Raw genomic sequence first — 12,985 nt, forward strand, 5'->3', positions numbered from 1 at the left:
AATTCTGGATTCCTCAAATTATTAGCACCAGGAAACTGTTTTGCTCTATCAAAAAAAGAAGAAAGATTCTGTCTGCAAACAATAAAACAATAAAACGTTTTTGGTTTTAAATTCCAGAGGTGGAACTTTAAAACGAATGTTTCCACATTTTCCACGTGGGAAAATGTGAAGAATGTGGATTTTCGTCACTTTGCCCTGGAAAAGTTCATGTTAAGATCGTCTGTTGCTCTGAAATCTTTGCCAAAGACACAAAGATACAAACTGCATGACAGCCAAATACCTCAATACAATACAATACCTTGATACAGCCCTACAACACAATGGAACCATATCACATGAAAAATATGATACAACTATATCAGCACCTGGTTTAAAGGATTTATTACTTTCTGCTCCTTTTCTGCAGTCCAAGATCCAGAATGTTGATCCGTCTGATCATAATCACATTCTCACTGTGATGATCTGAGGGACGCCACATCTGAGCAAGACTAACATGCAGTAGTTTCCCAAAGTCGTCCTTTGTCCATTGTGTCCAGTCAATGTCCAGGAAACATGGAAAGCTCTTCCACTGTTTCTTCATTACATGTTGAGACATTTTTCTCTGATTCATCTCTTGATCCCAGTTTTCTGAATTACGTCTATGTCTTGATTTCCAAATTAGATTGGACTTTTGACTGTTCCTTAAAACTTTTTTTATTTGCATCTTCTTCACTGTTGTTTGAGCCTCTAAAACTGTAATTCTCACTGAAAATACAGATTTGTACCCAAAGAACAACTCCTGTTGGGTTTGGTTAGAAATGTTTTCTTTTAACCAAATCTAATCACCAGTTGAGACTTTTAGAGGCATGTCCGAACAAAGTCCCATCTGCTGTGAAGAGCAAACATTTCTGTGGATCAGGGAGCCGCAGGCAGCAGCTGCAGACTCTCAGCCCCTCGATCAGCGTTATTACCATAATTTGTGGTGGGAAAGGAATCGCTCATCAATCAGAAGCGTTGGGAAAATGACCACGTCAAAGAGCCGAGGCCCGATGTTTGAGCAGCGGCCTCGCCGGGGTCACCTCGCTCCCTCTGTGTGTGTGTGTGTGTGTGTGTTTTGTCATTAATCACTGCAGGTTTGAAGAGAGTGAGGGACGTCACAGCCTTTATCCCTCCACGCTCTTCATCCTCCTCCTCTGCCTTCACGGCCGGTGGCCTTCGCACCCCATCTGACCATCGCTCTGAGGCCAAGGTCAAGCTCCCTGCGCCCCCAGGGTCCCCATTGTTCACCTGTTGTCCCGGAGACCCGACTGTCACTGCCACCACCCTCTGCTGTGTGAATCTGTGTGACGAGGTCAGCAAAGAGACTAAAGCAGCAGATAAGATCAGCATGTAGACAGACTGAGCTACAGCCTCTGGTTTAAAATTGGATCTTTAAAGGGCAGAACTATGAATGACATAGCATCATTTTATAGCACAAACAAATTACTGTTACCTTCAGTTATAAAATGCTTAATACTTTATTAAATATGACTTTCTTAAAGTCATATTTGATGACTTTAAAATAATATGACTTTGTAATTTAACTAACTGAATTTGGGTCTCTGTCTCTTTAAGAAGCTTCTGCTCTTTCTGAAGCTCCGCCTTCAGGAAGTCACCCCAACATGGCTCCCCTATTAACTGTATTTTTACCAGCTTTGCTCTGAGCAGCAGCTCCTATAATGAGCTCAGCAGTTCTACCAGCTGTTTGCTAATTGCTGCTGGCTAGTCTGAAGGAGCTGAGTGGGGGAGGATCTGAGCCTCGAAGGCGGAGCTAGGTCCACCCAGGTGTTTTGCACAGCTGGCTGCCATGGAGATTAAAGAATCAAAATAACACTCCAGGTTTGTTTTAGATGAAGGAATAACATGATAACATGATGAAAAGCTGATTTTACGTTACTGGCCCTTTAAATCTGGCAGATGTGTGATGTTGAAGAAGCGGAGGATGACCTGCACACATTATCTTTGATCACTTCCTGTTTAGTTTCCACTCTGACTGTCCTTCCACCTCCATCCTGCCCGTTCCTCTGCATCTTACCCTGAGGGTGGAGTGGGGGTAGATTTGGGGGTATCGGAGGCACCGGGGGGCGGCCGGCCGGCTGCTGGAATTTGAAGTGAGAGCTTGGGCCGTCCCAAATGACTGCACACACAAAAAAAGGATTTAACTCTTTGTCACAATTGTCCTGCTAGAAAAAACAGCACAAGACCCTGAAACAGCCCCCCCTCCCCATGCCACCCTCAACCATGACCCACTCACCCCCCGTCTCTGTCCCCACCACCTTCCCTCTGGCCCCTACCTTCCTCCTGACCCGGACCGCTTGCACAAAAGACCCATCAGAAGTATCACTGGCCACATTTACAAGTGAAAGAGCCCCAATAATGGAGCGGTTAGCGAGAAGAATGAAGAGACGGAGGGGCACTCACAGATGTGACGGTGGGTGTAGGGGGGAGGACGGAGCAGCGTCCCATTGTCCCCCCCACCCAGCACCTCTGATGGAAGACAGGAAGCGGCGAGGAATTAAAGATGGAACCGGGCTGAAGTGGGACAGGAAAATGTTTTTTTTTTTCTGTCCAGGTTGAGAAAAGGAAGAGCGATGAAAGGATGAGGAGAAACTTCCAGAAGCAGGCCGACTCTTCTGCTGAGAGCGTGTGAAAATCAACCAGAGGTCGCCAAGGTGTGTGTGTGTGTGGGGAGGTCATCCCATCATCAGCTGTGTGTGTGCTTTATTGTTGTGAACTGACATGGCGACACATAGCAACAGCAGCTGGGGTGAGGAGACCTCAGAGCTGACCTTTGAACCCCTCCTCTTCCTCGCACCGCCCTGTGACGGCGGCGGCGGGCGGGGCGGTGTCTGATGAAGTCATCACCGCAGGATGGAGGGGCCATGTGGCATATATAGGTGGCAACAGTGACTTCCTGTAGGCAGGAGGACGACTCCGAAATGTCCACTAGGATGGAAAACCGGGATGAGTTCCCTGGTGAGTCTGGCGCCCCCCGGTGGCCACAAAGCACCGGAGTCCAAACTCTGTGGCAGTGAAACTAACGTCTTAGTATTTATTTTTTCTAATTATATTATTTTAATGAAATCAGTCGGTTTCTGTAGCCAAAGAGTGTGTAAATAATTGTAGAGATAAAACAAAAAAATCTTTCAAGTTTCCCAGATTAATTTTAAATTAATTTTAAATTAAACTGAAAGAAAAACCTGAATGAAGGCTTTATGATGCACATTACATTTCAAATCAACGGCCGCCCAAAAATGGCCCCCAGGCCACAATTTGGAAACATTCTGTTCTCAAACGTTGATTTCCTCTGATAGTTTATTTAATATACTGAAGAATCGTTTTCTTCTACACTCAGTTCTTGGCTGTAAACAGTTTTTTTTTTTTTTAGCTGTAAACGGTTCAATCTGAAGGAAACAGCTGAGATTTTAGCATCCAGATCCTTTCTGATCAGCAGCCGCAGAGTTTTTCAGATAAAACTCTCTTTACTGATCAGAACAGACATGAACAAAATATAACTAACAGGTTAACTCTTCCTCACCTCATCTTCCGCTTTTGGCACTAAAAAGTCTTTGCTGCCCCCTGCTGGCAGAAGTAGAGATGAGCTCCGAACCTTTGAATCCTACTTGATTCAAATGTTTAGGAGCTGTGTCCTATGGAAGGCCAAAAGGGACAAAGTTAAATAAATAAATAGATCATAGTTTATGTAGTGGTCAATTAATTAGTTAAATATGAAATTAAGTAATTAAAATGCAAACTCATGATAGCTGATACACATTTTTAAAATGTATTTAATTATTTGATGGTTCTGTTCCTGCAGTATCACCATTAAATAATTATTATAAGTTTGCATTTTTAATGATTTAACTACATTTAAATTGTTTCTAAAATATATTTAGATATACATTTAATTAATGATTTATTTATTTAGTTAGTTTTGTCCCTCAGTCTGTGACAGAGTATTAGGGCCATTGAACATGAGAAAAAACTATAAAAATAATAAAACCTCCCATTATCATAAAAACATAGTAATTCTCTGATGTCAAACATTCATAAATCTTCACTAACAAGTGGTGCATTTTCCGCAATTAAAGACATAAATTTAAAATAACATAAATTGGATATTTTCTGACTTTGGAAAGTTAGAAATTTGTAAAAGAAGAAACTCATGAATTGATTAAAAATCTTTTTAATCAAAACCTGTCATCATTTTATCAGAAATGTCTGATTTTATAATCTCAGACAGTATCTTCATGTTTACATTGTAAATTTATGATTTTAATCATGGAAAATTGACTTTTTTTTGCAAACTTATTACTTTTGATATGAGAATTTCCAAGTTTTTTGTTGTTGATATGAGAAATTAATCTAAAACATGTTTTTTGGAATGTACTCCTTCATGGGCATTTTTTTTATCTATGACGTCCCTAATACCCCGTCTCATTTCGTCAGCTGTGGCATTCCTTCATCTGGATTTATTCAGCTCAATAGTTTCCCTCCATCTTCAAACAATATTTCACTTCACATCAGTGAAAATATCAAAAACCGTCTTATGGTTCAAACATCTTGAAATTAAAACAGTTTCATTCAGATCTCTGAACCCTTTCCATAAAATAATAACTTATAAAATAAAGTCAGTCTTTGTTCCTCTGCATCCCTAAAAGGACCAAAGAAATCAAAAATCTTCACTGAACCCTGTGAGGCGTCTGAAGTCGCCTGAAGGCTGACAGAAGGAGAGCAAAAATAATTTAAATAAAATAAAACAAGTCAATGAAGCAGCTGCAGCTTTTTAAAAAGCTGTAGGTTTTAAAAGTCGTCTAAGGTTTGGTCCACGGTAGAAATACGGTGGCATATTAAAAAAATAAGAGTAAATTTCTGCCAAAAGATTCAGAAATTTTGACATTAATTTTAAACATTTTCTAGAAAAAACACAGAAAATTCTAAGCTCCAAAAGTAAAAATGTTTGACTTTTGAAACTAAGAAATGTACAAGTTTTTTATAATCTCTAAGATCTCAAAATTTCAGATGTTTTTCTGGCAAATATTTGACTTCAGTTTTTCTCTAGAAAATTTCAGAAGTTAATCTAAACATTTTTCCAACAAATTTCTCACTTTTCAAAGTGACAAATTTCCAGATTTTCTGTAGAAAATTTGAGATTAATGTTCAAATTTCAGATTATTTTTTTGGAGTGAATTTTTGACTTTTGGAGCTTTGAAATGAATTAATCTGTAAACTTTTTTTTTGGCTGAGTTTTGCTCCTGTGTCTGTCTAACCGCCCCAAATCGCCGTGGTAGAAAGGATTCCTGGTTCAGACCATGAAGAGGCAGCAGCCACCAAACTCTGCTGCTGCCATTTGTTTCCTCCTGCTGCCTTCTGCCTTCACAGAGCTTTTCCCTCCGGTTGCCCATGAGCATCGGGTCGTCGGTTCAAATCCTGCGTCCTGAAAGCGGATCGGAGGCGTTTTCCTCCCAGTGGAACCAGAACCGTCTGGCTGCGGCTCACAGGAAGAAGCTGATCTTTGCAGCGACCGTCTTGCATCCCGTGGTGGAGAAGTAGAGTCCCTCTGCGGGGTCATAGGTCATGTCTCCCCCCACCGCCTCCACCACGTCGTCGCGGTTACAGCTGCCGCGCTGGCAGAGCTGCGCGCGGACGCAGCGCTCCACGTGGGTCCGGGTCAGCGGCAGGAAGGGGACGAAGCGAGTGATGAGATTCTGCTGGATGATGCTGGACAGGTAGAGTCCACCTGGGGAGACAGACGGGTTCAGACAGGATTCACTGCAGAGACGATCAGGGAGAATCCTGAGTCAGTCATTTATCATCCTGATATCAGGAAAACCCAACACAGACATGTTGATATGAACATGTTCAGGTCTGCTCAGCCATTAATGGTCACGACTTCAGTCACTGAAGAAGCTGGCTGTTCAAGTGTTGTATCAAAATATGTTGATGGAAAGTTTAGTGGAAGGAAAAAGGTGCAGAAGGCGTGGATCAACCCTTGGTACTGATCGGAACATTTCAAATATATAAACAAAATATCTTTATTAAAATAACGGTGAGTAAAAACTCCAGGTTGGCTCCGTTCACACAGCAGTCGAATTATTTGACCCAAATATGAACATCCGAGTTTTTCATGGCAGTCTGAACATCTCAATTATGATGTACCAAAAAAAAAAAAACACATCCAATTTGTCCAACTTCCATATGTGGAACCAAGTCATATCAGATAGTTTTCAGAACGTCTGCAGTCTGAATGTCACATTTTGTCTGATTTTTACGTCGTTGAAGTGAGACATGCGTCATCATCCTGCAGCAGAAGAAGCCAGATGGTAAATCTGGAACCACAGGTTCTGGAACATCCAAGTCTCTGTAGGTAATAACGTATGAATTATCCATGTTCAGTAATATACCAGCTTCACAGTTTGATTTAACTTTCAGTAATATCTGTTCAAATAGTAAAAGCCAAATTTTGTAAAATCATAAGAAGAGCAGAAAAACTGGTTTCTGCTGCTGGTTTCCATAGAGATGATCAGAATATCAAAACGATGCGGCTTAAAAATAACATCTCTGAATGTTTTATATTAAATTTAATTTACAATTTAATACTTTTTTCCCTCTCTCGCTTTCTTTTCTTAAAAAGAAATTACAAATGACAGAAAATATAATCAGAAATAGTTCTTTTTCCTTCTGTGGGTTGACTTGAATTCACAGAAGACGTAAAACAAGATGGCCGCTGTGGCTGTGATGACATCACTCTGGACTTTGGAAACCCAGAGAGAGAACTGGAGGAAAAACAATCCAGACTTTAATAAACTAAATAATCAGAACTCAGAGATCTGACGGGCGTCTCTTACTGGTTTTGTTGCTGTAAACCGACTGCTGGACGACTTCCTGCAGGTCAGACGGTTTGATCTCGTCTCTGTCCCGTCCAGCCAGCCGGTTCTCCAGAACCAGCCGGTGTATTGCCTCCTTTCCTGCGGTGCTGCAGACAAACAGAAACCAGGAGGCAGAGGTTTACAGCAGCTGCGTTGCCATGACAACAGCATCCCAAAAGGAGGCTCCACATCCGCTGGTCAGACAGTAACATGAACCCAAAGGAAAGAACCGGCCAGCTGCCAGCAGAGGCAGAAATCAGGAGGAAAGACGGCGTTGGGTCGGACACACACTGAACAAACCGCTGAACAACGACAGACTCTCAGCTGGAATCACCAAGGAAACGGTGACAAACACCTGGAGACGAGAACGTCAGGGAGACGGCCACACCTGGAACCAACGATACCACGGAGCATCGGGGCCGCCGCAGGTAGAAAAATAAAAAAGGAGGAGCAATTTCCCACCAAAAGACTCAAAAACCTGCGAGGAGAAACTCCAAAACTGTTAAATTAATCAGAAATTTAATCAATAAAAAAAAAGAACAGGAAAAACTTAGACATTTTGAGATTAATCTCAGAAATGTTCCAGAAAAAAATTGAAAATCTGAGATTCAAAACTTTTCAAGCTCAGAAGTTTCCTTGATTTTTTTCTAGAAATATCAGTGATTAATCTCAACATTTCTGATTTTTTTCTAGCAAATTTATCACTTTTCAAGCTCAGAAATTCCCAGTTTTTCCCCCCCAAAATTCTGAGATTAAACTCAGTATTTTCTAGCAAATTTTTGACTTCAAACTCAGAAATGTCCAAGTTTTTCCTATCTATCATGGCACTAATATGACGTCGTATTTTATGGCATATACAATCGTATATGGGCATATTCACCCATCCCATATCCGGCATGGGACGGGTGAAAGGGAAACGTAACAAAAACCGCACTATATCACTATTGCTGTCTTTTTATTATATAAGAAATGTAATTAACATCACGTGAATAAGTTTGTTCATGTGATAAGTTATAAAAAAAAAAAACATGCAGCACCATCATCCTCTGACTACTTCCTGTCTTCTTCTTCATGGTTTCTGCCAGTAGTAACATCTGGTTGTTGTTGTTTCCACTGCAGTTTTACTTTGATAATCGTGAAAAACCACCTCATCCTAGCAGCAAAACTTTTAATCCAAAAACTTGAGTTTTTAAAAACTGGCGTGATTTCATTAAGCTAATTCATTTTCATGATTCCAGTTTGTGTAATTTTATGGTGAATGATTGTGTGTCTGGTGTCCAGGCTACCTTATGAAGACGTAGATGGCCTTCCTGTAGTTGGTGCGAAACACAACGTGGGACGGACCCAGGAACGGCTCCAGGACGTCGATCAGGCCTGCAGGCATCTTCTCCATCTCATCAAAAATGAAGACGGAGCGCGCGCAGGCCGTCAGGTTTCCCTTCACCCAGCTCTTCAGCTCCTCCTGCCGACCAGAGCAGACACACAGCTTCAAAACCAGCAGATTCTGGGACAAATCACTAAAACTAACTGAATTAGACTAACACAAAGTCACAACAGAATAAAACTAAAATATAATGAAAAACCCAGAGCGGTTCTGATGGCGGTTCTGCAGCCTTGTCCAGAGCGACTCACCCGGTACTGAGCGACGAGCTCGGCAGAGGGGAAGTGGAGCGTGGGGACGAACTGGTGGACGAAGGGGCTGCTCATGGCCGAGCCGTACAGGTGGTTCCCCAGCAAGGTGCTGACCAGCGTCTTCCCGGTCCCAGAGGAGCCGTGGAAGGACAGAACCAGGGGCCGATCCGGGTTCTTATTGAGGAGAAAGCTGGAAACTTCTTCTGAGACCAGGTCCTGTGCCAGGTGCTGACCGAAGACGTTCTTGTACAGGTCCCACTCCAAGTCTGCTCATCACGACACAAACAGGTTAAAGCTTAAACCTGTCAGTTATTATTATTATTTATTTTACCAGGATAAAAAAATACATTAATATCAAAAACCTGTTTTTAAAGGAGTCCTGGTTGAGAGGAAGCATCAAATACACAAAAACTGAATTGTCTGAATTGTGTTATTTTTATAAGCAATTCAAGCCAAAGGTTTTTATTTAGGAACGACATGAAACTTTGATATTTTAAACTAGTAGATATGCCTGACTGCCACGATTACAAATTTTACTGAACAATAAATTATACCATAAGTTATCATGATAAATAATAATATTGATGTTTTGAGACCATTTGCATGTGAAAACTTTGAGGCGGTTTCCCTCAGTCCAGACGTTTTGTGGGCCTCCCAGGATCCCAGGATCCCTTTTGACTGACAAAAGTCACGTTTTTCTCAAAGTTTACGCCTTCAGTGCTGATAAACTACTGCTGCGGTTTTAGACTGATTAAACCCAAAGACAAGTAGACATTTTTTGCATAAACCAAATGTAGTTCATGTTTTCAAGTCTGGTAAGATATTTAAACAGGTGTCAGAAGAATCTGAAATCTATCTTTCTTCTGTAAAGGAGGAAAACACAAGTTCACCCTGAGAGCAGAGCAGAAGATGCTAAAAGAAGTTTTCAAACATGTATGCTACATCAGCAACAGCACATGTTAAACTATTGTTTTCTAAGAACTGGACTTCTGGAATATGAAAATATTTGGACACCAGAACGGAGCACAAGTTTGTCATGAAACAAATAAATATTCTGGACCAAAGAGCCTCATACTAAATGTGAAGCATAGAGGTGGAAGTGTTATGGTGTGGGGATGATTTCCTGCAGCAGGACCAGCCTAGCTGACCCTTACAGAATCCGGAAAATGTGAGACCATCAGAAAAAGACATTTAAGCTGAAACAGAACATGACGGCGACCCAAAACATACCGGTAAGTCAGTCTGAGCTGAATGTTATCCTGTTAGCCGCCTGCTAGCATGTAGCATTAGCTGAAAACAACATGACCAAACTCACCTCTGATGCTGGGCTTGAAGTCGCAGTCGCAGCTGTCTGAGAAGCTGCAGTAAAGCTTCTGGAAGACGCCGCAGGCCGGCCTGGAGCTGAGCAGCAGCAGCAGCAGCAGCGCCGGCAGGACGGCCAGCATTTTGGTTCCCAGCCGGAAAACCTCCGCTGTCTTCCTCAGAGCTCCGCCGGGCGGGTTGTAGTTCTTTAAGGAAACCGGAAGTAATGCGGATGTACCGAACGTGGTCACTGAAGGGACTACAAATCCCAGAACGAATGTGAACGTATTGTGTTGACCAGAAGAAGGACACGTTGGAGGATCACAGTCCAGCTGACTTTTTAATATTTCTTCACAGAAAACTATGAAGGTTTTTCTGGGCCATTGTAGACCGAAAAAAGTGGGGGTGGAGCGGTACATTCATGGCATAAAAGACATTTTGAGATTATTCCCAGAAATGTTCTAGAAATATGTGAGTTTCAAAAGTCGAAAATTTGAGATCAATTAAAAAAAAAAAAAAGAAAAAAAAAGAGGACATTTCCGAAAGTTTGAGAAAAAAAAAACTGGAATATTTCTGAGATTAAATACAAAATTTCATTTTTTTCCAGCACATTTTCGACTTTTGAAACTCAGAAATTTCAACGTTTTTTTCTAGGAAATTTCTCATATTTTGAGGGTTTTTCTTGACTGAAATATGTTTCTTTTTCATTTCTACAATGGCACTGATACGCCATCTTTCGTCTCTTCTTTCCAATAATCAAAACTTTAATTCCACCTTTAAGCTTGTTGAACGTTCATATATTTGTCTTGGAAGTAAAGCAGAAGAGTTGCTGATTTTGGTTGTATTTGTTTAGTTTTCTTGCTACAACTCAGCCAATCAACAAAATCTACACACTAACTTTGTAGAGATTTTGTCTTTATTTTTATTTTGATCATTTTTGTGGAAATATTAAGAGTTTTGTGTGACTTAATCAGCAACACATCGGCAGATGTCTCAGGTTTTCTCAGAGTGCAACATGAAAAATAATTAAAATAATAAATGGAAATATCTTTGATTGTTTGCACCCCGTGAACAAAAATATTGGCACATAAATATAATAATAAGAAAGTTAATATTTTGACTCGAAACTTTGTTTAAAAGTAAAATCATCCATAACATGATTCAACGATTCATTTGTTAAATTCATATTTAAAAAATGTAAACAAACACAAAATAAATTCTTGCTACAAATCGTATTATTACATAAAAATAAAACAGAATATGATAAAAAATGTATTTTTGAACAGCAGAGGGCGCTATTTTCAAACTAGTGAACTGTTTATTTTTTGAATTCCTGCAAAAGCAAACAAGACAAAGATTTTCATCTTTTTGTAAACTGGCAGCAACATTTTAGAGCAACACACTAAAAATAATCCAGAGATCTTTGGCGTAAGTTTATTAAAAACTTCATAGTAAAGTTTGAGAGAAAAAATGATACAGGAACCTTTAATAAAGTCAATTTTCTGAGAGGAAAATGTTATTTATTCACAGTTATAACACTAAACAGATAAATATTAAATGTAAGATTATATAAGTTCTCTGTACATTTGAATTATTGCTGTCAGAAGCTGTTCCCTCAAACTGATACTGCTTCAACAGATTTACCATTTATTAATAAAATTAATAGTGAAGATGGAGAGACATTGTTTGGTCTAGTATTTAATGAAGGTCCAGCCTTCAGGCACACAAATCATTTCTACCCTGCAGACAAAGGTTCAGCATTAACTTCCTGTAGTCCCAACAGAACCAGGAACTGGACCTCATTTCATCTGCAGTTCTACACATTTCACACAAACATTGTGTTGACAGCCTGCTGCACGGTCTGAAGTCCTGGACTCTTATTCTCTGGAACTGATGGATGATAAAAGGATAAAAGAACTGTTTCACCTCACAAATTACAGGATTAAGTGTCTTAGTTGGAGTTTTTCAACGTAAAAATCCAAATATATGTTAGAAAACACAAAAAACAACACTCATATCACATTTCCTTTCAATATTTGTGCTGTAAGCCTTAATAAAGTTTTGTTATCATGCATTCACTCTCCTTCCTTCAGGTTTACGTCAGCGAGGCTCAGATAAAAATGTTTCCATGTAGCAACTGCACAATCTGTCACATTTAAAGTGTATTTAGCCCCCAAAACAAATTTTTTTGCTGATAAACTCTCTAAATATATTCTTGAGGTTTCTATCTTTAAGTTTCTATGTGAATTTAAAGATGTTTTTGGGTAAATTTGCTTAGTTCTGCAATGTTTGCAGCGCTAAACTGGCACAGTGCTGCCCCCTTTGGGTTGAAATGTGGTCACTGCAGTTTAATTTTCTGATTGGTTACAAAGGTGCATTTAGGTTTAGCATTTACATTTTTGTTTTATTTTGTTCATTTTGATTTTTCACATTTATGCAATGAACTACAAAAATATATTAATACAACCAAAATAACACAGAAAAATCCATTTTGGTTACTGAAATAACATAAAACTGATATAAGTTAAAAACAAATAAAGATATTTAAAAACAGCATTAAAAAAATAATGTTTCTACAATAAATTGAAACGTTAACTTCTTGTTTTCTTCTTGAACTTTTTAAAGCAGTCACCTCAGATGATGTCTGTAAGTCTCTGAAATGTTTTTGTTGCTGGAACAACAATGGGAGGGGAACAGACAGCCAGTCGTGTTTGGTCTTTAGAAATGCCCACATCGACACCCTCTCTAAATTTTCTACATTTGTCCGGGAGCGTGGTTATGATTTCACAGAGGGTTAGTTACACTTTAAAGTGACTTGAACGGATGTCAGAGAATCCACCGCTTAAAGCCGGCTGATCAGTTAAACGTCTCTGGGATCAGCATCGTCTGATCGGCGGTTCCAGCCGGTTGGACAAGGCGGTCAGCACCTGGTCGAACTTGGAGTATCTGAGGACCTGGTTCTCCTCGGCTCCCCTGCTCCCCCACAGCAGCCTCATCTGGAAGTCAGTGAGGAAGATCTCCCTGACCTCGGCCTGCTCCTGGAAACCTGGAACGTCACAGTTCACCATCAGCTCACGTCGGTTACAACCGTCTGGTTTCACTTTGACACTTTGAGGTTAGCATGCTGCTGCCAATGACGGTAACTCAGGGTTTCTATATTTTAT

At 40.2% G+C, this 12,985-nt stretch overlaps 1 protein-coding gene and 1 long non-coding RNA gene across 2 annotated transcripts in view; both read right to left on the minus strand.

The window, feature by feature from the left end:
* LOC107833067 (uncharacterized) overlaps positions 1–1,723 on the minus strand; it is a 6,903-nt gene extending 5,180 nt beyond the window's left edge. Inside the window, exon 1 of the long non-coding RNA XR_001658775.1 lies at positions 1,568–1,723. This is a non-coding gene — a long non-coding RNA (uncharacterized LOC107833067). The remainder of the gene's footprint in view (positions 1–1,567) is intronic.
* A 2,747-nt stretch (positions 1,724–4,470) lies between these two features.
* Positions 4,471–10,026, minus strand: tor2a (torsin family 2, member A). The gene is made up of 5 exons (XM_007573195.2): positions 9,835–10,026; positions 8,520–8,785; positions 8,174–8,349; positions 6,867–6,994; positions 4,471–5,758 (listed from the first exon to the last, which is right to left on the minus strand). The coding sequence occupies exons 1-5, from the start codon at positions 9,962–9,964 to the stop codon at positions 5,514–5,516; spliced, it is 945 nt and encodes a 314-aa protein (XP_007573257.1). The 5' UTR covers positions 9,965–10,026; the 3' UTR covers positions 4,471–5,513.
* Positions 10,027–12,985: the final 2,959 nt, after the last annotated feature.

The sequence above is a fragment of the Poecilia formosa genome, unplaced genomic scaffold, assembly GCF_000485575.1.
Source record: "Poecilia formosa unplaced genomic scaffold, Poecilia_formosa-5.1.2 Scaffold320, whole genome shotgun sequence".
Lineage (NCBI taxonomy): Eukaryota > Metazoa > Chordata > Actinopteri > Cyprinodontiformes > Poeciliidae > Poecilia > Poecilia formosa.